At 42.6% G+C, this 26,396-nt stretch overlaps 1 protein-coding gene across 2 annotated transcripts in view; it reads right to left on the minus strand.

Annotated features, from left to right (window-relative positions):
• LOC122405486 (CUGBP Elav-like family member 4) overlaps positions 1 to 26,396 on the minus strand; it is a 464,283-nt gene that overhangs the window by 50,202 nt on the left and 387,685 nt on the right. The window contains exons 2-4 of one of the 2 annotated variants that reach the window (XM_043410277.1): positions 18,354 to 18,402; positions 14,029 to 14,100; positions 10,988 to 11,113 (exon numbers count right to left, since the gene is read on the minus strand). In XM_043410277.1, coding sequence (XP_043266212.1) covers positions 10,988 to 11,093 — 106 coding nt within the window. In that variant the 5' untranslated portion in view covers positions 11,094 to 11,113; positions 14,029 to 14,100; positions 18,354 to 18,402. The remainder of the gene's footprint in view (positions 1 to 10,987; positions 11,114 to 14,028; positions 14,101 to 18,353; positions 18,403 to 26,396) is intronic. The other variant, XM_043410275.1, reaches the window with a different exon arrangement.

Genomic DNA, 26,396 nt, shown 5'->3' on the forward strand with positions numbered 1-26,396 from the left:
CGCACAGGAATGTTAATACTTGTTTAGCCACGGCTGATTTAGCAGCCAGAATTAAAAACACAATTTCCGACACCGTCCTGGAACGCGTAAAGGGCATGCCCGCCTAATAGAATTACCGTGCAATCAGGGGCGCGGGATTTTCAGTGCGCGGCGACCGCGTCCAGGCGATTCCGTCCGCAGGCCCTTACCGCCATTCCCAAAGCTTTACGAGCTGCCGCGACCTTTAATATCCTCTTTCTAACCTAACATCCCGGATAAGATCGGGCTTGAAAAATATCGGCGGCGTATCCGGTTATATTCATTTCCGAAGCAGAAGGTTACGCCATTGGGTATTCCGTGCGCTTAGCTTTGCCTGCCCGGCCAAAACGAAAACGCGAAGCTCCGGAATTTGAAATTCAACAATGGTCAAAATGTCCGTTTGTGGGTTTCTCGGAGTCTCGAAAATATTTTTGAAACTTGTGAATGTTGGGAACGCGAGCATTTTGTAAACTTTTTTAGCAACGAAATCGTCCGACAGTATTTATTAGTTCATAGAATTTTTCGTTTTGAAATTATGTGGACAGTGTGAATTTGAATCGTGGTACATCGTCCATTACAGGAGAGGCTCGATAGTTTTGTGCGCATCTCCCTCGCGCATCACGTACGCTCGGAGGAAGGGGTAGTATTAGCATTAGACCGATCATACTTTTTTCTTTGGGTGTACGCACGTATGTACAGTACGCGTCAAAAGTCTGTCGGAACCAAAAATTTTAATATTTCGAGCTTCCTTTGACTGAACACTAATTGCTCAGTTTTTCAACGATTGTAACCTCGTTGGGCACACTAACGCATATTAACCCGGTTCTGATCGTAAGTGGTACAGTCCTGATCGAGTCCTAACCGAAAACGGTCGAGTTCTAACGCAGTTCTAACCCAGAATGATCGATTATGTGTTTATTTATTTATTTATTTATTTATTTACGGGTTTGTACACCTTTTGATACAATACAGTTACATAGTCTGTATAAAAGTCTCATTAATTGCGTATGTTGTGAGATACAATGCGTACAACACTAGTGACATACTTTTTAAAGGAATACAGGAAGTTGCTAAAGAACCCCTAACTCCTAACTAATCGATTACTATCAAAATTGATGGTATAATATATAATATATAATAACATGGTCCCAACGACGATAGATATAGAGATTAGTTCCAGTTTGAATATCGGTACATTTTAAACAATACTAGTCCCTACAGAAGGCAATAGAGACAATAATGGTTGAAAATAATCGTGCGACTGTTACACGTAGGGATACAACAGGCATTGAATTCGGTGCTACTGTATCAAGATGAAACGTTGGCGAGGCGTCCTAGGGAAAGAGAAAGAGCAACAGAGTCGGGGGAAAGAAGCGAAAAGTATAAAGTGTAAGACAGAGAAAACGAGAGCGAGCGAGAGAGGGGGAGAGAAAGAGAAAGAACAAAAGAAAGAGGGGCCCGACCATGGATATAAATCGAGGGTGAATTGCAAACCTCCGGGGCAGCAGTTTCGAGGCTTACCCACGATCCGAGGGGTGTTCGTACGACTGTTGCCCGTAGTTTTATAATTATTGTGACGCCCCCGGGGCTTATAGGATCGAGCTTCGTTTGCTACATGCACGCGTGCGGTATATCCTTCCTGTACGTGCGACGCATGTATGCAAAATATACATCGTACGTACTCGCGTAGGTCGAACGTGGCGCGCGCGCGTGCTCCCATGAAACGCGCGCCGTCGACACTTGCGACGCATCAAATTGTACGATAGAAACTCTTCGTTATTCCAATGTTCATCCCGACCCTTTCGTTCTTTCATTTCTCTCTCGTTCCATCGAACGGACGAGGGAAGAAACTGAGGGGAACGGCGAACCCCGAGCGCCGAACAGCAACGCGAGTGGCTTCGTTTCGATGGATGCCGTTTATCGCAAACTTCCTCCGCGGAAAGCGCGAATCAAACAGCCCCTGGGATAGGCCTTTGCCCCGCGCTCTAAACTCCTTTTTCATTCGTTGTGTTCTTCGCGCGAGCGCGCGGCAGAGGTTCCGGGTAAAAGCCAAAACCGTTTGCAGGATTTGTCAGCGGCGGTTTCCTCGTATATCCGTGTCCCTCTGTGCTCGTATGCACCGAGCATCCCACCGATTGCTTTCCCGTTCGAGCGGTAAACAGGGAGCTTTACGGAAGAAATGAAAATTCGACGATTCGATGGGCGGGTACCAACGCCGCAAATGTACTCGGTAGGCGGATTAACGTGCATTTACGAACCGCGTGCGCGCGTGCGTACGCGGATATGCTCGCTCATACAGTCGCCCCGCGTACGTACTCCCGGTACGTGTAATACGTGTATAAACCTCGACGACGTCTGGTCGCTTGGCGTTCTACCTGCCATTCCCCCCTTTCTGACTCTCTTTATATCTCGTTCGCTATCCAAAAACCTTCCTCTGTCGTCCCTTTTGCCCGGCAATCCAATCATCCGCGTCCTACGATTTGTACCTAGTAATTCCGTCTGTTTGATCACATCGACGCTTTTACCATTCTCTCTCCATTTTATCGCTGCCCGCTGGTAACCGATTACTGGTTGCTTCGGAAATGCCCGCGCTCGGGTCATTCCGCCGTCAAATCGATCAGTTTTATCCCCGATGTCAGGGATTCCCGATAAATTGAAATATCATTCGCGCGCAGACGGAACTTCAAGTCGTTCGTTCAAAAAATAAAACCCCACGACCGTACCGACTTCCGTCATTAGTTTTCTAAACAAATTTTACTCGATTTTTCGAACCGATCGCACAAGGCGTCGCGGCCGATAACCGTTTTTTACTCGATTTTTAGCGTCGCGCGGAGGCGTTTTCCATCACGCGTGACCGGAAAAATCGTCCCATCTGGTCGCGGCGTCGCTCGTTCCCTCTGTTTCCTGTTCCCTCTGACCGTACGTATCGACGAATACGCGGCCTTAGAGATAATACGCCTGTATCGTGTATTTGGTCGGATCGTCGATACATGGATTTTTCCTTGGTGACAATATCTGTTGCCGTTCGCGCTGTACACACCGATCGCAGGTTGAAAATATACATACGGGACTATGAATAACCATGCGGTATCCATATTGACTGTAGGTAATCGGACACAACAATCAGTTGCGCGATCGTTCGTTTACTCTATGACGAGGAATTATTCGATGAACGTGTTCGAGAGACGCGATTACGTTACTCGATCGTTCGTCTTTCTTCCCTTTCGTTCCCATCATATAATCACATTTGCGACCGTATTAATATCGATACAAACCGCTAGAACCTTGCAATAGAAAAACCTTTGAGTTCAGTTTCCACTGGACGCCTTCGTCGTCGCGTCATGGAAAATAGTAATCTCGAAGCGTTTAGCGTGGCGTGAAAAGTGGAGAACAACCGAGGCGTCCGCGAATAATTCGGGATTCATCGCGTACGCGGTCGACTCGTGATTATACGTCGTTTAACGCGCGCGATGCTGGCAGTTTTTCTATTATGCGATAAACATGGGAGTCCTCCGTGTCGTTACGGGGTTCTTAGTTACAGGGTCGCGACATCCGTTACAACGAGGCATCGTAGCGCAGGGTAACATAGAAACGATGGGAAGCCTTAAGTGGTAAAACTCTTCGTAAAATTCCTCGTTATTATTACGACACGAAACAGCGTTGTATACGCCATCCGCCAACCGCCATGTCCCACGGAAGGATACAAGATGGATTATTAAATTTCTACTGCCGTGAGCGAGGCCAGCGTTATGGACGTTCATAGCCATCCCGTAAGAGCGGCGAAAGGAGGTTGCGTAACGACAACCAGAGAGTTTAATGCCGGCAGAGGACAGGAAAAATGAGAAACCCTGGTGAAATATTTAATGTTACCGCTCTGTCCACTATTATCTCGGATTCGTTGCCGCGGGGCGTTTGTCTGTCATGTAATACGGCGAGTAAAATTGCAAGTAGGTACTTGCGCGGCTACGGGCGAGCCGCGGACAAAGAAAGATACGCGCACGAAGTATGGAGACGAAGCAGCTGGTCATTTCACGAGCCCTTGCGTACCTTCTAACCACGCACGAACGTTGCTTTGGCTCGCCAGAACCGTAAAATGTTCGTTAATATTTTTGATATTCCGTCTTTCGACGTTCGTTTCAATTTACGCGCGTCGCTTTACGAGCTTCGTAAAGGAAAACACGTTGCAACGAAAATCATGACACTCGTTTCTCGATGACTGTTATACCTTGGATACGATGCTGAACGAGTTTTTATTTAAGAAAATTTAATGCAAAGGGTGTGGAAAGGCAACAAAGAAGTTTGAGAGGGCTTCCATCATTTATCAGAATGGTAGCAATAATCGTTGCGCGTGCTGTTTACCAGAATGTAACGAATTTGATGCGGACGAATTCGTCCAGCACGCAGAAACAATCCATTACCGCTGGAATAACAAACATAAACTCGAAACTGGCATTTGGCGTTTGTTTGGTCAATATTGTTAATGTTTTTGCTCGTCGGTGGGATGTTCCATAAAATTTTGTTACTGGTCACTGCCATTTTAGCAGTTGTCTATGCGAAATTTCTGGTATACTGTTAGGTCGAATGCTTTTATTTTAATTCCATGATTTGAAAGATGTAACAAGACAGACAGTAAATCTTATTTTGTCAATAAAAGAGCACTTTTAGTGAAATAAATTTAAATCTACGAGAAGGTTTTTCTTTATCAGAGAAAAATTTTTAATTTTGACTCCATTGTTATATCTCGAAGTTAAACACTTTGGCCCCATAAAAACACCGAAGGACCAAAGGAGGCAATACTTGAAAGCGTACTGGTGGAACCGACCATCGTCGGTTATTTGATAACGCAGAACAGAGAACGGAGCACGATGGGAATCGCACATAGAATCGGGACAGGTAACGTACGAATGCGAAGGTTTATAGGCAATATGGTGTATTTACGGTTGATGAGCAAAAGTTATCGCGCGGAAAGGAACTATGATACCTATAAATTTTTTGCCACCTCTCTTTTCATTCAACGGTCCCTCCTGCGAGCAACACGAACAGATAATCTCACGGATATTGACGAAGTTTCTGACGCAATACCGGGCCGCGATTAACTTAACGGATAAAACAACGAGCTCACGCGAACGGGAAAGTGACACTAGGACGCCATGATAAGTGTACTTCTGTCATGAAATAAGATTACAGTCCAAGGGTGTTCGAACGGGAGTAAGAAATAAAATTTGCAGGACGAGTCGCTTGTCCAGCCCGACGAATTGTCGCCATAAACCAGTCGACAACAACGTCCCGGTTTATTCCTCGCGCGTAATTCAAGTTACGTTCACGTGGCTCGATTACATTAATTTATAATCGCGATAGCGTATCCGTATCAGATACGCTCCAAAAGCGTCCGGCGAACTTGCAACTGGCTAATCGGGACGACGCTCAACGAAAGGATACGATCGTAAATCATGTAAATTACACCAGGCGTAAACACACGAAGGTTATCTGCAATCTTACACTCGGATTAAGCGCAATTAGGATCAGAAACCATAACTAATTCTGCGTCGTTCGGGCACACGCGAACCTAGCGAAACAAGATTAGAGAGCATTTCACATATTTTTATATTTTAAATGTACATAATATTCCATCGTTCTAATTTCACTTCGTAACCCCTGTCTTTAAACAGATATCGAACAAAAAATATTTGGTTTTCTAAAAAAATATCGACGGAGGAAAGTGTTTCAGAAATGAATGAGCAAAACGAATTCAGGTGGTTTAAAAGGGGATATTAAAGGATAGCATTAGGAGACGATGCCCGGAATGAAATCCATTGATAACCTGAAACCTTCATTTGCCAGGTTGACGGGCGTATATCGCTATAAAAGAGAAAGACAGGTGCCTGGCGATGTTTCAAATGCCGCTAGAAGAGCACTAAATCAAAATGATGCCGCGAAATCGCTGGAAATCCGGACGCGGTAGCTTGAATGCAGACACGCGAGTCCGGACGGTAAATCACGGACAGCCTCGTCGAGTGGCTGTCGGAGAGTCCTGGTGCCGGCTCTCGTCGTACGAAGCATTTATTAATCGCTCAGCTCTTAAATCCTGTGGCGCAGCTGGGCTCGAAATGTTTATACGTATTGCGAAGTAAAGCGCGCGCGAGGAGGGGGTGTGGGGAGGGGGGGGGGTGGAGGAGGGGACGGCCAGGTCCTCTGGGAGAGGATTAGGTCGGACATATTGAGAGCTTCCACCCGAAAGCAGCCTCCTCCTCGAGTTCCAGCTTCTATTGGAAGGAGAGTCCAACGCGAACACCGTACAGCCGTGCTTGTACAAGGAAAATTGTGGCTATAACAACGTAAACACGCTGCTACAACGGATACTTCACATAATTGTACAACGTGTTTGTCGTAATAATGTTCTATTAGCCGTACACCCTGTTTTCTGTTTGCCTCTGTACTCGTACGTACTGTTTGCACGGTTAATGTATTATTTGATATCGTTTTTGTTTGATTACGAATCTCAATCATCGAGTAGACTGGAAATTATTACCGACCGATGTATGTAATCTTTTCGTTAACGGGATATCTCGTATTGATCCCTCAATTATCGTAATGGAAATAGAATCTTTATCGCGTGCAATCGACATCTTCTCTTAGACTCTTTATCGTCGCGTTATTAAATTTACGCGAAGTTAAATTTTAAGTAAAAACACAGTCGAAAGAGACAGACGCTAATTTAAATTGGCCTCGATTTAATCGCGAGTTTTTAATCGTTTCTCCAGTTACTGAAAACTTTTAAACGAAAGAAACAGTCGATAATCGTAGCGATTAATTGACAACGACGCGCAATGCAATTTGTGTATTTACTCGTCGATTAAATATCATCGAAGTTTCCACGAAACTAACAATGGTCGAAGCGTTATCGAGAAAGATCGACGGTGCAAATGTCGCGCGAACGTCTTGCGTGATTTACCGAAGTCGCACGTTGCGTTATCGCGGATCTTTCATTTAACTATCATCGGGCAAGATCACGCTTCGAGTCACGCGAAGTCTCCGAAGTCTAATAAAAGTCCGGAGCCACGTCATCGAACCGCTTCCAAACTCTGTAAATTTATTAATGTTCACCCGGGGGTCAAGAATGCAAGACTTATTTAGCGTCTTGTCGCGTTTTAAATAAATAATCAGAAATTTATTGAATTGCTTCGTACCACGGTTGTACATAAAAGTATCGATTGAGAAAATTCTTCCCTGAGATAGAGATTATGATTATTTTTAAACGAATTCTCGATAATAAATTGGAACGTTGAAACGCTTTCTCTGCAATTTTTTAGTTGATGAGAGTAGGTGATCTGGAAGTTTTTTTTAAAGATAGAAAGTTTATTGACACTCACAATAATTGTGCCAATCGTACGAAATATTTAAATTCCAGAGAAACTATTTGAATTTCGTAAGTTCACCGTCGTTCGCGTTGAAGATAAAAGCTGTAAATTGGACGTGTATATCGTGGCGCGATACATTCTGCAAAGGGACGAACCCGTGCAGGTGACAGCAGGACCATCAATCATCGATAACTATCGCCCTTTTAATACTCCCTCATAAAATGCTAGGCCGAGAAAATTATTGATTCGTTATACTTCCTGTCAGTAATGTCGTTAACGGGCCAATTCTAATCCGTTTGTATCGAACGATCGCGTTCCGGGAAAAATGATCAAAGAAATAGTTTTCCGTCCGATAGAGCATCGCTCAAGTTAAACAAAAAGACATCATTTGTTAATGTCAATCGCGTGGTGCGAAATACCAGCTTGTACAGAGTTCCGCGAGGTCATCCTAAGCTAGAGGACGCCACAGTGGATGGTGGAAGTTGCAAAACTCTCCTCTCGGGGCTGAAAAAAACTTCGAAACAACTGGAAATGCATGTGGAATGAAGCCAAACTGCGTCAAACCTAGATACAGAAACGAAACTGTTCTGTAAATGCGATTAGGTGCAATAGAACAAGGTCGCCATTTTGGGGAAAAAAATGAACTACTCAAATAATATTCTGAACGAAAGAAAAGCTCTGTACCTTTATCAGAACGAGATTGAATTTATATTGAATCAGTTATCTACAAAAATTTTATAATAATAATACAAGTAGAAATGTCGTGCAATGGTCAGACACGAACAAATTTTACTGTACATTTTTGAGTATCACGATCACTGGGACACTGTATAAATAATGATATTGTCAAAATTATTATTACTTCCCTAATTTTTGCTATTCGAATGCATGTTTCGCTAACAGAATTATTAATAACGAATAAAGTGACTTAGATAAAATTGACTATTTGCGTTTCTACGTACGAAAGTTGTTTATGTTCCCGATAGTCGAAACGTTACGGATTATTAACAAAAGTTGGCATTGTTACGAATACTATGGCTGAGCCCGGGAACGGGAAGAGGATCGCGAACGCAGTAGCGCGATGTTGTTGCGACTTAAAACACGAAATTGTTCCGTTCCGCGAATATTCGTTTAACGTTTACAATACAGCGTTCCACAATAAGCGGATACGGGGCACCGGGAGTTCGCCTACAGTTTTCGAGGGTGCCTTCGTGGCATTATTCGCTTAGATGTTGGCGGCACCTCGTCGCGCAACAGCGCTCGGAAGAACCCAGCGGACCCGCGTCGAATAATATTTCGTTCCATTATTCATAAACATTTTATAATCTTCTTAGCGCGGTGAATTATTGCTGCTCGCGCAATTGAAATAACGCGCGGCACGGTCGGGACCCCCGTTGAACATCGAGGAACGGAGTTAAAGGGAATCGGTAGGAGAGAACGGGAGGAGAGAAAAGGTGACGGGAACGGGGCGAAGAAAAGTTGGCACGCAAACGAGAGAATAGAAACGAGTTCGTTCGCTGAAGTGGCGTTGAAATGTTTCGAAGCGAGGGAAAAATAATTGGACGAAGAGTTTGTCGTTACTATTGCATCGGAGGAATGCGAACCGCCCCGCCCCGACGATGACGAAGACGACCGTCCTGTCTTTCCATAGAATCCTCAAAACGAATTCCTTTCTTAAACTCCTCGTTACCGTGAAACCTTCGCCCTACGAGCTGGCTGCCTAGGCAATACCACGTTCGACGAGAAAAGTTGTATGCTAGCGACGAGAGGAAACGCCCAATAATTATCGAAACGAATCCAACAGAATGTATTTGACAGCAGCCTCGGATTTCGTTCTCTTTAATTAAATTTTTTTGTCATTCAGCGATGTCAGCCGATATCGAGATAGAGTCCACTCGAGGTAGTGTGTGTGTCGTTTGTGAGACTCCATCGGCTGTTGTGGTAGACCTAAAGCGATATACAGGTGAAGTCGCACAGGAGAGATCTCCTTGATGTCTCTATAACGTCGCAGATTAGCTACTTCTGAAACTCAAGTGGAACCGGGCGAGCGGTGATGAAGCGTGTTTGGAAAGTTTCCGTCAGAACGGGACCAAGACGAGGGATGTAACGGCAGAGTTACACGGAATAACCGATCGATGACTTCCTGTGAAAGGCATATCCATTCCCCGAAGACTTGATTACGTACCCCATTCGGGTTCATCGCGATCAAATCCGCCATAGACAGGTTTACAGTTTTTCTCAAATTAAACAGAACTTCGATAAGTTCCACCCTTAAATAAAATTATCTTTTAGCGTTTGCAAAGATACTATTCTTCATGGACGCTTTTGCATTTTTACTTGTAAATCGACTTTAGAGCGCAGGGAAAATTTTTCTAATCTTCCCTTAAATGTTTTAATTGCGGAATAAACGACAAAGCAATCCTCGTAAGGTACCTAGCGGAACGTTTCTATCGATCCGTTGCGTTCCTGTGATTTTAATTAAAGAGCTTGAAAAGCGAGCGCAACATCGCCTCAATTTTTGACAAAGACTTTCGCGAGGCAATGTCACCGAGGACGGTTTAGCAAAAAAGGGGGGCGGGAGGAACAGAGAAAGGAGGAGATTCGACATCGCTAGGGTCTCGCCACGAGTACTGCTTTCACCCCCTTCTACAATCATCCCTCCACCGAGCTCCCTTCGCATTGCAAACCAGTCAAAGACGATGGGTGCTATGTTACGTCACCGACTGCGAATCAAAATCTTATTAACTGTTGAAAGTGAGTTTTACTTCAAGGTGGAATTTAATTACATTCACGCCTGCTTGGCTACTTACCCCCCCCCCCCTCCACCCCTTTCTCTGCGTCCTCGGGTAACAACGTTCGTTCTATCCCCTTTCGTCGGCTCGTTCTATCTTTCTTGATTCCTTTCTTTCCCCCCCTGCATCTTATGTCCCCTACTTACGCCTTTGTCATCTTCGTTCCGCCCGATTACTCCCACCCTCTTACTTTAAAAACTCTCAGAAACTCGACCGGCATCCTATTACTCATGGTCTTCGTTTCGAAATAAAAATATTTGAAATTCGCTGATTCGTTCCACGGAAATTATTGTCTTTCCCGTTCCGCTTTCGAATCCCCTTGAACTCGTCCCACCCCCGTTCCCCGCGACTATGCTACGTTTTCGTAAATACCTCTATCGATTCGTGAATTTCGTCCGCGGGTAGAATTAAACTTTCTTGCGTCAGTGTGTTCGCGCTTCATTATTTAAAACAATCTTGTCTTGTCTCTGATCTTCCTCTTTTAAGAATCGGATGAAAATTGTACAAGACCGAGATGAAACTCACTCATCCTCGTCTTTCCTTTTTCGTTGAATGTGTACGTAATGTGGTACGAAAAAAGGTAGTAAAATTTTCAAGAAGTTGCGAAAGAAATGATCGAAATTCAATGAATTTGGGAATTTCTAATGGGTCTCTGTACAACCGCTCTTTGCTACTGACAAATTTGTGACACACATAACCGTGCTAGATGTTTAGTTTCATTTCATAATTGTGCCAACATTGTAACAACACCACGACGATAAAATGCGAAAGATATACGTACGACTATAACCTAGAATAAGTGTCGTATTAATTACTCACCTCTGCTACTGCCGTCGGGTCCTCGGAGGATGGTGCACTCCTCTATTGTGCCAAAGGCAGTGAACAACTGTCTGACATCGTCTTCGGTCTGTTGCTTGCTGAGCATTCCCACGAACAGCTTTCTGTCTGCGGGTCGTCCGCGTGTTGAAGTAAAAGGAACAGAGAAAAAACAAAGAAATGCGTTAGTCGGGGGGTTCGAAAGGGGCGAGTTTCGCTTATAGCGCTTGTTAGGCATTAAAAGAGATTTTGCGGCTAACACCGAGAACGACAAAGTTACACGGTTACACCAGCATCCACCATCCTAAGGGGAAGGGGGTAAGGGTATATAATATACATATATCTATATATTCCCATATGTATATAGATATATACATATATGATCTGTGTTATATGCAAATTTACACGGACACGCAGCCTGTACGGCCTTTTTTTCTTATTTTTTTTTGTTTCAATTACATTCAGATAGCAGTCGAGAACTGCTGAAATGCCAAAGACGGTAAAGAAAAATGTCATTTGTAATACCAACATGGTAAGTAGCACGACGTACACGTGTGACAGTGACGATAAATGTATTTCAATGGGAATTATAAGGTAACAAAGTAACGATAACAAAGGAAATCAATCAATTTCAATCCTACATCCTACGCCACAAGCCGAAGAACAAATGGAGAAAAAACGATATTCGCGTAAAAATCGGATGGGGCGTACAAGCGACTCAACTACGGGCGGGACTCTCGATGGCGACGTCGTCTACGCAGAGATTTCAATTTTTTTCAATATATTACATCGTATTCTAACAAATATTTTTTATTCATCGGAAAATCGACGTATTTGCGATTCGATGACAAAAGATTCTGCGATCGTAGAGGTCGACGCCAACGAGCGTACCGCGTGGTGCTGAGGTCAATATATCGCTTATAAAGGGTCACACGCCACTTAATAAATTTCTTTTTTTTTTTTTTATTTCAAGAATTTGCAGCTATTTCTAACGCGCGCGCGGAAATAAGAAATGAAATAAATCGACCTACGATCATGTTGTCGTTTTTCATTTTGTGGAGTATATTTGGGCCTGATTGTGTCTCCGTCTCTTTCTTGATTTCATCGCACGGATGCTTTCGGCGCAAAACACGCACGCGTAGCGATCGCAAAATAGAGCGCCAAACTTTGATAATCGTATATAAGCAATTTCGTCGTTATAAATATACACGTCTGACGAGTCGAGTAATCCGTACGTATTTTTAGATGCTCTTCCAAATGAATGCAACAGTTATTATCGAGCATATCGATCACTCGCTCGTCGACCGAATTAAATGGATTTTTATTATTTGTACAGCTTGTTTCGAAAGTTTGGCAACTGATTTGAGAATCGCTCTGCGCGAAGACGTTTACGCTTGCTACCGTACCAGAGATTCGTCTTCAGATTAGATTTTTCCGAAACATCGTTCGAGTTTTGTAATTTTTTTTTTTTTAGTCTCGTGTCTCATCCATCATCGTGAAAGCTAAGGAATTTGACAATTTTCGAACGCAAATGCTTTTTAGAAATATCTGCGCTGAATGTGTATCCTGCGTGTACGTGTACCCCTGTATAATATCGATAATAAATGATCGTGGGTGTGCGAGATCGACTGGGACTACGTGACGAGAGATATTGGCCGATGGAATGTTCATGGAAAGGGTCTGTCGTCGGGAGATTGGTAAAAACTGGAGGAGGGGTCAAGAAGTTTTCATATAGAATCATATCTAAGTAATAGAATAAGATAAACGTAGCTGACATCATAAGTAGAAAATATTTACAGAGGTGATAAAAAAACACATCGATAACGAACGAGACAACACATCCAACGAGCGAGCCACTATGTTATGGTCATAGCTGTAAAGAGCGGTATAGTATGTATATAAATATATAATTATATAAATATATAATATTTACGCTTAAGGTGGTTTGTCCATACGAAGGGATAAGGTGAAAAAATTTAAGATTGGGATTAATTACGGGACTTGAGTTTTACGAGGCGTACGATATATTCGGCCTTCGGAACAAAAAAAGGAAGCTATCTGCAACATACGGCCGGTGGACGCTCTAAGATGATTTCGCATTTTTTTCCACGCTCGTCGTGTTTCCAACGTGTCCTGCCCCGAACAGCCGAACGAACGATCGTTGCGAATTTTGCTAATTAAGGACGAATCCGCGAGGATCCAAGAGCGTCCACGCAGATCCCGCCGTAACGAGGTTTTCACAATGTGATAACGCCGGTGCGCAATAACTAGAGCAAAAAACACGAACGACAAGTTTACGGCTACTAGGTAAAGGTTCACGTACGTGGGCACGCACAACATTATTTGTAATACCTTACAGTGTACCACGCTGTATTGTTCGTATACTCCGTTGAAATGGATTAGGAATGGCTGAACGGTGTTTGATAACGGAGACAAGGTTTACGACAAAGACGCGTCGAGTTACATATGCTAAAATCGAACCAACAAGACGCGTTCCGAACAGTCCGGAACGGAATTCAGACTTTCGAAAATTTGAAAGGCGGAGGACTTTAGTTTTAATCGTTTTAACGAAACTTGGCGTCGAATGAATATCTCTCTCTATATGTATATACATAAAAAAAAATGAATAAGAATGTCGAAGTTCGACAAAAGTTCCACGATCGGGATAATTTAGTTCGGGGTTGGACGTACTCTTTCCGTGGTATTCGGAGCTCAGATCTCTGCTTTTATTCGAAGGGATGTATCACGTATGTATAGGTATATCGGTCGCGTGTCGGGTTAAAAAATTGGACCGCGTGTCGAGGAAGGTGAAGGAAGTTCGTGAGGGAAAGTCGGGTTTCGTGGGTCAAACACTAGCGAGCAGCAAAATGAACTTTGCGGCGAGCTGTGCTGGTTGAATCAGCGGTGATGGCGTGATGAGAGAGAAAAATTCGTTTTTTCTTTCTTTTTTCTCTTATAGAGGTTCTCCTTCTGCCGATTTGCGGAGAAGAAGAAGAATAGAGGTACTGGAAGGAAGCTAGCTATCTCCTGGAAGTCGAAGTTACCTTCAGCGGCCGCCACCGGTGCCTCCTACTTCCAGAAGATGGCACTGGTGCTCCCGTCGTCCATCATGCACTCTGGAATACAGAACAGAAAAAAGAAATGCCATTGGGCCCAAATTATACCATTCGTCGTCGTCGTTGCCTACATGTATCCTCCCGTGACAAGACATTCGGTATGCCCTCCCTGCAGAACTTTCATTAAATACTTTCTCATTGGCAGATTTAGCGTGATCGCGCGGTGCGGCGTGAGCCTTTTCTTTCCGTCGAGCGGCCATTTTGACCAGTCGCGGTACACGTGATGGCAGACAGAAAATTAAGTCGACGAGTACTGCTCGACGAAGAAACTACTATTATATGCGTTGGTGATGATGAAAGTAGCCTAAATTACTTTTCCACTAATAACTTTTGGAATTTTTCTTGGAACGATTTCTTCGTCTCTTGATTTTTCTATTTTATGGGTATTTTAGATTCTGTTTGTTATAGCTTCTTCCTACTTTCTGGGCCGATATCACTTGTGCATGTATTATTTGTTCTCTTGTCTTAGAAGCATTGTTCATTACACCTGTAAAGCATATTATTCGACCTAAAAAATTGTATTATTACACGTAATTTATCATGCTACAATAGAACACAAGTTCACCAAAATATCAACATCATCAAACTTCACCAGATTTCTGACTCGGGCCATTTTCATAATCACCAGTACATATACAGTACATAAGTTCTAATTTGACCACTCACACTCATTTATATATCACAGCAACAAGTAATTGATTTCAGTGCAAGAATAGTTGAAATGTTCAATTTGGATAAAAAAGAAAATGAAGAACGAAAGCCAGAAGAGATTGCTAATAATTTCATTCCGATTCGAAGTTCCTTAATGGAAATAGCCTCGTTCGCTATCGTATTTCGAGCAAGCGACCGGATCCTCGCATTAACCGGCAGTCACGAAGTTCGCGTAGCGTAGTCGTCAGCGAGGATTTCAATCGGGCGTAACTGTTTTATCACAATTTTACATTCCACGGATAACGCGGCGGCGGTTCGTGATTTCGATTCACCGCATTCCCCGCGTGAATGAACTTAATGACGCGTTCTCGCGAGGTTATGGAGATGCAAAATTGGCGAACCGAGTTAAAGGTCGTCGTCGCGGGTGCTAGACGCGAGCTCATTCCAGTAGGTGACCCGACTCGCGCCTTCCTGCTAGGCTCCAAGGTACATTTAAGGATTTGTCTCGGGAAATTAGATTTTCGCTTGACTTGCAGCCTCGTTGCATCCCCGTTCTCCGCGGATTCTTACCCCTTGGTCCACCCTTGCTCCTCGCACCTCGCCTACGTCTTCCTCCCCCTCCCTAACCCCAGGTCCTTCACTTTCTCACACTTCCTCACGCTGCTGTTCCTTGACAGGGAATTCTCCTTCCTTAAGACCCCGAGTACTTTTCATCGAGCGTTCGTTCCCATTGTCGCGCCAGGACACCGTGGGGACCAAGAATTGGACCTTTGTCGCTCGAGCTAAGTGTTAACGCGCCCTTCGCGTTCCCTTTCCCGGTCAGGGTCTCCGAGAAATCGAGGAAGGAATTAACCCTTGGGAAATTATCTTCTCGCTGGACACCGAGAACAAAGCGAACATTTTGTTTGACGCTCTTGCTTCCTTTCCTCGGCGCGGCTCGCTAACGCGGCGATCTTTCCTTTTCTTCCGCCTTTAAATTGGTTTTTGTTCTCATCCTACAATTACCCCCCCTGTTAATTCGATCAAGGCGGCGAGGGAAAATTATATTCGGAAACGAAGGACGTTGCATTCCTGCGATATTCGATCTTAGCTCGATACGAGATCGAGAAATTTATTGTATTGTACAACGATACTTTGGCCTGCAATTTTTCCACAGAAATGGAATATGATGCTTTCTGAATTAACAATGTTTCACGTACTAAAAGTATACACTTTTGCGAATAATTCTGATTCATAAAATATTCGAAATCTCGATAGAAAAATCTTTTACGCCACAAAAAATTATACTTAACAATTTTGTTTTATCTAAGTACATTATTAACTTTACATATGTTACAAATGATTTCCCTACTGTGACTTAAAATGTTTCATAAATTCGAAAATCACACAGTGCATTGTTTTAGTACGTGAGAAACTGTTAAAACCAACACAAAATTACTTAAAGACTGTCGAAGATAGATTTTCAGATGTAGCTACAATGTCGATGGCTTATAATTAATCGTCCAAACGCATATCCCAACAGATTTCCAAAGTTCTCCTTCTCGATGACAAAAGGTCGTGCTTAATTCTATATTTCCAGATGAAAATTCATGTAAGAAAAGAACGGGGAACACCGTGCGTTTCGAGTATCGTCGAGCAACAATTTAATCTGACGCAAATTCTTGCTTAGCGACGGAATGGTCGTTAAGCAGGCTCGTAATTACTGACCCATACGTAACTTTATCCCGGTGCCGTTTCTATTTACGACATCGTTTCCCATCCTGCGAAGAAGCACGTCGTTCTCTCATAATCCACAAGGATTTCTCGCAGGAGCTTCGGACGAAAGCGTTTCGTGTTACGTCGTCCAACTCAAAGTTGGTTGCAATGAAGGCAACCTTCGAGAGCCTCGATATCCCGGGATACGTTTATCTGCTCGAACATAGTAGGGCGAGTGATGGCGGCGGAAGCAAGGTGACTCGCCGAGGGATCGAAACTTATCTACTTGCTCAACTAGCTTCGGTACAGCGGCCGCCATTATCCACTTGCGCGAACTTCGACTACCCTTGAGCTTGAGCAACTTCCGCCCAGAGATACGCATTTCTCAAATCTGTTTCCATCGCTGTACACTTAATTCTCCCGACTCCTGCGAGACAATTGGACGCGTTCGCGAGAAAACCATCCAGAAGCCTCTCTGCATTTCATGTACCAAAATCTTCTTCCTAATTTATATTTTCTTCGGTCCTAAATTTGACCCACGCGAGTCGAGATTGAAATTTCCACCCTTCTTGCTAGTTTGTTATATATTTTTCGACCAGTGTACGGTTGTTGGGTATGAATAGTGTCACGATCGATAAAGAATTAATTCTAGTCAATCCAATCTTGTGCTCAATAATATTTACACGTGTCTGTCACGTAAGACACTGAAAGCAGAAGCATCGAGTTTTGGACTATTCCTGCTGTAGCCACGTCAAACCGAGGCTTTGTGGGGCCACACCGAGACAGGAGACCGGAGATTACAATGGCATCTGTGCCTGATTAGCGTATGAATTACGGTCCCCTTCATCTAGTTCCCTCGCTTCACCCCGTAACTCGCTTTTCTCCTTCTTCGATGCCTCTCCTTGAATATCTGCATTGGATCAAACTCAATGGATCGTTTAGGGCCCCCCCGCTATGAATCACGCCAGACGCAACTCCGACTTTTACGCCGTTTTGGCTTCATTTTCTGTTTTGAGACACCGTGGACGCGATGAAACCAGACTATCGATTCCTAACAGTGTGCCAGGACAGACCAACGTGTCGTAAAATTTTGGCAACGAGTCTAATGCATCGTGTAACCTTCGAAATTCTTGCTACAATTATTCGAGATTAAGTACCACCCCGCTTTTTCGAAAGACTGGAAGCGTTATGCATTATCAAATTCACAAACTTTATTTCGACAATGAAACTGAGAAATTTGGTAGCTATTTGTGTATCGAGCCAACCGCTACCCCATCCTTTAATTTACCACACCCGATTGTTCGTCGTTTTACGAAGTTTGTACCGTAAGATAGAAAACATATCGTGTAGATTTTCATTGACATTTAGCAGCACGTAATCCGAGAATGATGGAAATTTTTCCGCGGAAACGAATTTTTATCGGGACGTGCCTTTTTTGTGTTTGCTCGATTGAAAGTTACGTATGAGTTGTCAACGTATATTACCGCATGTTACAGTGAATGCTTTTCAATTTAATAAAAAATATTGTACAGGTTGCCATTAAATCTGTTACATCTCATCGAAGCAGTCGATCAATAACGCCGCCCTTTGTTGCACATATATTTTGCGCCATTAGAAATAAATGCATTACAGTCGCGAACCCGTAAACGCTTTCGCCCATAGTACTTTAATCAGTTTTCCATGAAAAAGCGACAATCTCGGTTCGATTTTTCGTTTCTATCTTTCAAAAAGTCAATTGTTGATCTAACATTGTGTGATTAATAATAACATGATTAATATTAAATGAGTAGTCGTTATTGGAGAACAAGGTTACAACAGCGCTATAAATTTCTTTCTTTCGTATTGAATTCTGATCGTATTATTTATATTCGATTACTATATGTATTGGTTCGATTGTTTGTTCTCACCTCCGCGGTTTTCACTGTCCGCCGGCTTCACTTGAATAGGACGGTTCATCTGCAACAAAAAGAAAAACAATTTAGATGAAACACAGTAGTTCGAACGGTACACATCAACATATGCATTGCATGATTCCATAATTACTAGTAGACTGAATAATATAATTCCTTCAACCCTCTAAACTCTACTTTGACTTATCCTCATGGTTTATACAGAGTTAATTTAGACTTCCCGACGTTATTACACACAAATGTTATCTCATAGTTGTTAAAACAAAAGCGTACTACATTTTCTCACGAAGAAATATCGTTATCAGGTCCGACCCTCGTTATTTTGCGTTGTTCAAACATTCTTGTTCAAATATCCCGGTTGTTTGGGCGGGCTTCTTCTGCCGCTGACAAGTTCGATTGTCATGAAATAAGGGCGGCAAATGAAAAACGGTGATGAGGAACGAGCGGAGCCTGGGTGCCAGGGACGAGATAAAGAAACATAGGCAGGGAAAAGGTAACCTCCGACCTTGCCTCGAACGTTTTGCTTCGCAAGAGCGTGGAACAACGAGGCTCGTTCTTCCGCGCCAACCCCACGGAGTCTTTTGGGCCGCTGCGAATGGGTCGAGATCCCAGAGAACAAATAACATTGTTTATTTGTCGGACGGATCGCGCTACCGCAGAGCGCTCTAGTACGTTCCTGGGGGATGGGAATGCATGATTCATGACGCGGGGGACACAGGTCTCTACTCCAACCCCCTCTTTCAACCCTCCTCTCGCTTTCTCTCTCTTCATCCCTCTCTGTTCAACCCGGTTATTTTCTCCTCGACATTCTTCTTTTCGTCACTTCGAAACCACCGTCCCAACCCGTTTGCAAGTGCGTTATCCCGAAAATGGTTTCACGAATTTCGTTTTACATCTCTCCTTCCTTTTCTGACGATCAGAGATTCGGAATTCAACCCTTTGCACTGGGGATTTTTCTCTGATCATCAGCAACTCGAACAGACTTCAAATTAAACGGTGCAGTGTCGGAGACAATTATTTTAGTCGATTGATGTTTGAAAAAAACTCTCTAATTTAGAATGTCTTTCGTATAGAATCTCTATTTTCTTACGTATATCTGAGTTTTCCTTTTCTTTATTTGTTCTTTCATGCTTTATTTAATTGAATCACCATTATAGTGTACAAATACGAGTAGGAGCAACTGTACGCGGACATGCCTGGCATACTGTGTCAATAAAGTTCCTTGTTGGTCCGGTTATCTTAATTACTGCATGAATCTCGATCATTATAGGATGTTGCAGCCCCATTTTCCCCTGCAATAATCGAACTTCTGTTGTACAATTATCACCTACAACTATTCTGGCACTCCAACTATAGACATTCGATCATTATTCGATATTTATTATCACAAATCGAGCACTTTCTGCAGTTGAAACAAGGAATTTTGATAAAATTCAAACGTGACATAGTTTACCTAAATTTAGGGACAGGCTGAGGAGAGTTAAGTCATTACTATAGTCTTTTCTAGATTTAGCAGCTGATTCAAGTGTATAAATGCTTCGAACAACCCGCCAAATATGGTTTACAAATTTTTTCGTTGTTCGACGTTGAAACCTAGTACGAAATACAGAAGTTTACGCGAGCAACCAGAAAGTCTGTATCAAATATTATTCAACAAACTCTGTTATAGAAAGAATGACTGTTCCACTGCACGGAACTGGTAGAAACATAACAATGGACAACTGGTTCAACAGTGTAGAGATTGATAAGAAAATACGTGAAAATACATACGTGAAAATAGAAAACAAATACCTACCGAATTTCCGCGAGTAAGAAACGGAGATATTTACAGTGCGATGTTTGGGGTTCACGAAATATATATTTTCTATTTCACAGTTCAGATCGGGGGAGTATGTACTTAGAAAAATATGGACAAGAGAATCTACAGTTTTCAAAATAACAATCACATTTTGTTTGCAACTTCTTTATTGACTTTGGTTTGTCAAAAACATTGCCTCGACCACTGTTTGCTCCGTCGACTCCCAAAAAAACTAAAAATTTTTACGTCTCGTAACCTCGTCCGAACCACTATTTTAACTATTTTTAAATATTCGAAATTGAAAGTTTATCGGTGATCGAATAAATTGAATCGAATTTTGATTCATGTTTGCGTTCGCAAATTCATGCACGTTTTGCATTTATCAAGCCTCGGGCCTCGAGCGCTCGAACGAATTGAATTTTAAAATACTCAACAACGCCAGCGCTACTCCGGACAATAAATTTTATCGAAAGTTTGATAATCTGTCGCTTGGCGCGGGTATAATACAGACGAGCACCGTGGCCATCTGTCTTCTGACTCGCTTTTCTGTTTTCATTATGCACTACCTGCCATAAGAATGTTAGGGAGAGAACGCACTGGGGTGGAAACGTACATGGCGACTTGGAAACTTTTTCTTCGTGCATGCAAGTCATGTGACAAGAGGAAATACGTTGCAAGGGTCAGTGCTACGACCGTGCAGAAGTCAGCGTAAAAACTCGTGGAATACAATATCCAAAATTTCCGGGTTCGTAGCTCGACACAAAGGGCGTTCTGTTTTTCACATTTAGAATAATACTTTTAAAAGCAATCGGAATAAGATCGCGTTTGGGTTCATTTTCGAAAAAATAACTGATGAAACATACGGATTATCCGTAAGATCGTGTTTTAAATTAGTCTCGGAACATCAACCAACGCACGAGTAATTGTACTCGCTGTCCAGGGATCAATTTGGCCATAACGCAGGTATCGCGTGAATCGTCTTCGAGGGAGCCATCCGTCATTACGTGCTACTCAATATTTCATAGAAGCTGTTACTCGCGAATTCGTAACAGCGTCGATATCGCGTGAACGAGACCACACGATGCTGTTGGGGTGGCTCGAAGAAAGAAGTTTGATTTTAGGGTGGACGAAGGAAACGATGAGATAGGAGGCGAAGACGGAGGAAAGCCAACTTTAAGCACCGTCCTCTGGTCAGCAAATTAAACTTTGCGCCGAGCACTGGCTATTAGGACGTTTGTTGTTGCCCCGTTGTCAGGAGTACTCGATGCCCGTATAGATAAGGGAACTTAGATACGACGTTTCGACCATCTCTCTCTCTCTCACTTTCGCTCCAATCTCTCTAGGGAAGTTTAACGCAGAATGCATCGTGTAAATGTCACTTACTACCCGAGGGATCTGTACCAGTCAATAACAATTACTAGGCGAGGCTTCCGCGGAACGCATTGCTGGGCATAGACGTGGCGATTAACGTAGACAAGTATTAACTACCGCCCATTACTGGTGGCTTCATTGCGCCCAAATAGTTCCACTTACAATTGATTAACGTACCGAACTAATGTCAGTTAATGATTTCATCGCGTTGACTGACTGTGTTGCTGGATACGAACCGTCGCGACTTTCTTCACCATCGAATACACCAAAGTGTGTTTCTTATGCCTGTTTGGGATATAGTTACTCGTATTCGTAACATTTTATTTAAAAAATGAATTCTTCAAAGTATGTCCTTACCAAGTTCAACCTCCATCTCAAAAAAACAATCAAGTATCGATTACGTTAAAGGCAGGCGAATTTTTGCGAACATTTGCCATTTCTTTGACAAAGAATAAAAGGCAAGTTCGTGTTGGAACACCTGTTGCAGTCTGTTATATTGGAAAATGATAGCCAACATGAATTATATTGTTGATAAGTGAACGATCAAGAAGTATTCTCTATCAGAATAATACTAATCCACTTATCATACTCGCGAGAATATTGTAATTAAGAAAATCTCGGTAATCAACAAACTAAAGAGACAAATGGAAGTACAGTTCCCGAGAAACGAACTTGTTGCAACTGTAGTAATGTATTTGTACACCGTGAATAGTTAATGGAACCGTCTTCCGTACGATTAGTTAAAGGCGCACGGTAGATTAATTCGTTTCCAGGTCGCGAATTTAATCTCGCGACGAAGAATATTACACAAGCCGCGCCATTATTTAACGATTTTGTTGCGATCACGTGCCGACCCTTCGATAATTCGTGTCATCATCAGCCCGCGTGCACTTAGAAAATCGATTCCCTTGAGAGACACCACTCAAGATGGATGGTAATAAGTAAATGTGTTTGCTCAGCCCAGAGCGCGCATCACGAGCAATTAATTAAGCTCGATTATCTATGTACATTGCAGGAACCGCGTCGTGCTTCTGCCAGATAGATGCTGAGTAATAGCCATATGCTCCAGGAAACGTACCGCGTGGCTTGTTTAATTTCAGTTCGTTAAACAGCAGAAAAAAACAAATACTTTCGATAATCATTTTATAACAACACGTCGTCGATCTACCGAATTAGGGGATACTAATAGCATCGTGTCACGCGATATGTTCAGAATTATATAACCTAAATATTTGTCCCTAAAAATTCAGGAAATAACAAAAGTAGTCCAAGACTAGAGAAAAATCTTCAATATTATCGCGCTCTTAATCTTCCTCCGTATATATACTCTCAATTGCTGTTTAAAAAGGGTAATTAATCGCGGTGCAATGGCAATAATCGATGAGTTAAAGCTGTATTTATATTGTTCTTTACGTCGCGCTGGGGCAATTCTTTTCTTCGACGGGAAGCCACGATTCCTCAAAAGTCACGCAAAATCCAGATGGCGGATAGGTGGAGGTTGATAACTGCCAAATTGAATTGTGAATGGCCGCTTCGGAAATTGAATAAGCTATCATGCCTGAACCAAGCCGTCGAGCGAAGCCCGGTATTTGACCTGGCTGCGTGCAATCAATGTACTGATTGGAGATAAGGGCTCACCCTGTAGCCCCTGGCATCCTCTCCTGCATGATTTATATACGTACGGTCTTCGCAGGCGATGTATTCATTACTTGATTACCCTTCGGCAAATTTATACCGTCGTGACCGTGTAACGAGCAAGATATCGAAATACCTTATATTGTGCTCGTCTCCAATTTACGAACCGCGTATTCTTGTTCCCATTGTGTCCTACGCGGGGAGTAATTAGATCATCTCGTTACTCCGCGACGTTTTCATTTTTACAACGATCCGTTTTATTCACCGGCTTGTTCGCCTCGCAGGAACGATACGCTTAAAATAAAAACACACTTCTCGCTAAACAAGACACGAGGAGGAAGACATCTTGTCTCGATAAACCATTGTTCGTTTTAAACCATTAAGTACCAAATTATTATTTTTCAAAGCGTTTCCAAAAATATCCGCATAAAATTCTATAATGAGCGATCGAGAGTTTTGATAATTAAGATCTGGCAATATTGCAGCTTAGAGAAATCGTGATGTGTTACGAACGGGGGTTATAAAAAAACAGATATCCACTTGATTCGGGTCTCAATTTGAAAAATCAATTTTAATACCGCGGGACAAATTTTTCTCATAGAGATGAAAAGCTCGATCAAGGGTTTCTGGAATGACATTTGGGGAAATTCGTTTCATCGGCACTCGTAGTTTCGGGGATGGCTGTGTGCCGGCAGATACGTGGCTCGAGTTAACTTCAATAATTTGCCGTACGCGTATCCAGCCGGAAACTGTACTCCACGAAATCTGTATCCGCGCCTGTGCCGCTAATACGACTAATTTGTCGACTGCTCCAAAAGCAAATGCACTTCTCCCTGCGTTCATGTTGGATGCCGCAGAGGAGCGAGCGATTCGGGCTGTCTCCTATCAGATTACGACTAAATGGATTTCAGATGGGCTAATTGGCGAATTAATTGAAATTCCACAATTAATTGGATCGCCTCGACAATTAATATTTAACGAAAATTCGTATCTCCTCTGCCTTTCGTTAACGAAAGATGATATTTTTTAACGCGTTCGATAAACCATCGGTCTATTGCGTTCTCTTATCGACGTGCAATTTTCTTTAGATATTGTGCTCCTTTGTCTTATTTTACTAGCATACTAGGAAGTATTATATTAACAGGAAAGATTATTCAACTTGAAAATTAAAAAGATCTTGAAATATGGCTTGAATCACCTACGTAAAATCACCTACGATAAGAGTCGTTTTCATTCATTTTTAACTATTCTTTTATTAGAAAAAATTTCTTTAGAATACTTTCTAATTTTCCTTCTAAACTGCTAAATATATTCAGTTCCTCATTTGTGCTCATTAAAGATATTAAAGAAGGTTTCCTCGATCCTTCCAACTTCGTCGTGGATCAGTTTCTTTATTTCGGGGCGTAAGTAGAAAGGTACTTTAAATGCTATTTGTGTGATGGATGATACGGTTAATGTCAACCTTGGAAAACATTCTTTAGAAAACTTTCTACCAATAGAGAAAGGCTCGTTCTCCCTTTAGGACTGAGAACTGTACGAAAGTTCAAGTTTACTTCAGCGACAAAAATGAAAACCTCCAAGCTCTCCTCTTAGACACAGTTGTTAATACATAGAAGATTGACTTCAACTTGGAAGTCTTCCTAATCAATGTCCTCTTTGGTGGAACCCAATATGGACGGGTACGATATATATGTGTCCTGATTAGTACACTTGACGTTTTGTGCTCCTTTACGGGTTTCAATCCCAATCGTAGCCTTATAAACATAAGCCATAGAAGGGCATCGGAAATGTTACAAAATTGAATATTTTCTGGTGTCTCGTATTAAAAACACAAATTTTTATATTTGTCGTAGTGTCTTCTTGAAAGAATACTTCCGCGATTAAAACGAGTCCAAATCACTTCCAAAAATATCTGATTTCGTACAATTAAAAATAGTTCGAACCAGGTTATGCTTAGACTCATTTCCATCACGAAAATATTATGAAATAAATTAAAAATTTTTGTTAGTTTCAACAAACTGTGATTATTGTTATTTAATCATCGAAAGACGCGAATTATATCGCAGACACCGTCGTGGACGAAAATATGTCGTTGGATCGGAAATCACAGCCAAGATTAAAAGTTCAGAGCGTGTTTGCAGCAGTGGAAAGGTCTTAAAACTTCAAGAAGACAGCAAATCTTAAGCAACCGAAGTAACCTCGTGCCCGTAAACTTTGTACGCCCGAGCAATCCGTTGAAAATACATTCTCATTCGATCGTTTGCGAACCTTTAGCAGGTTAACGTCCAAGTTCCCGTTGTTGACGAAGCTTTCTTAAATTCGCGCGCTAAATTCGAAAAATAAAGTTCGCGTCCCTGTTCTAGTCGCGCCAATTATTTCCGCGAGAGAATATGATGCACTGTTTCGATATCGAATTTTTTTACATGCCACGCCTGCTCGCTACGTAACACCTATCCGCCTGCCTACCCAATTTCTCACTCTTTTTTTTTTTGCACCCCCACCCCCCACTGCTCACCTCCGATCACTTTTTTCCCTAACGCTCTACAAATATTTGAGAGTCGGCTACAGCCCCGTCGAAAGAGCATTCGAGTCGAGTGAGCTTTCGCGTCCCCAGGCCAATCACCGTTCACCGATTGTAATCTAAGCCAATGCCTGGCTGTGCATTAAATGTCAAACGTTATTCGTCCTTCTATTTCGAGACACGGCGCGACGATGACGATGGGCTACGTCGTTTTGATTGTTGTCGCCGGCGGTTATGATGGTGGACGTTATAAAATCATTCCCGCATGACTTCCGCGGATGCTGGTCCCGATCGTCCTCTCGTTTTCACCAAATTCGCGGCTCTAACGGGGCGAAACCATTCATATTCCGGTCGATTTCAACCAACTTTCCGCAACGATTTCGACTTGGCGATCGACGGGTCAAGGAAGAGATTGGTTGACTCAACTTGCGGATTCTTGTTTATAGAAATAATCAAAAGCTTTATAGAGGATTGTCTCAACCCCTAAATTCCTATTTCTAAGTATTTTTTTATATTTTTGCATATTAAGAGCATTCTGAATCACAAGTAAACGAGGGGATGTCGAGTACAGAAGCAATATTTTCCATAAATTGCGCGAGAAGTGGGCACGATTACAATTTCTAACAATAGTAAAGAACCAAAACGTTGCGATAAATCCGATAGGATACTTCGATGGTGAGAATGAAACTAAGTACAGCGGGCGTGTAGCAGATCG

This window comes from Colletes gigas, unplaced genomic scaffold (assembly GCF_013123115.1).
Source record: "Colletes gigas isolate AHSC1104 unplaced genomic scaffold, ASM1312311v1 Colletes_gigas_Sc00004, whole genome shotgun sequence".
NCBI lineage: Eukaryota > Metazoa > Arthropoda > Insecta > Hymenoptera > Colletidae > Colletes > Colletes gigas.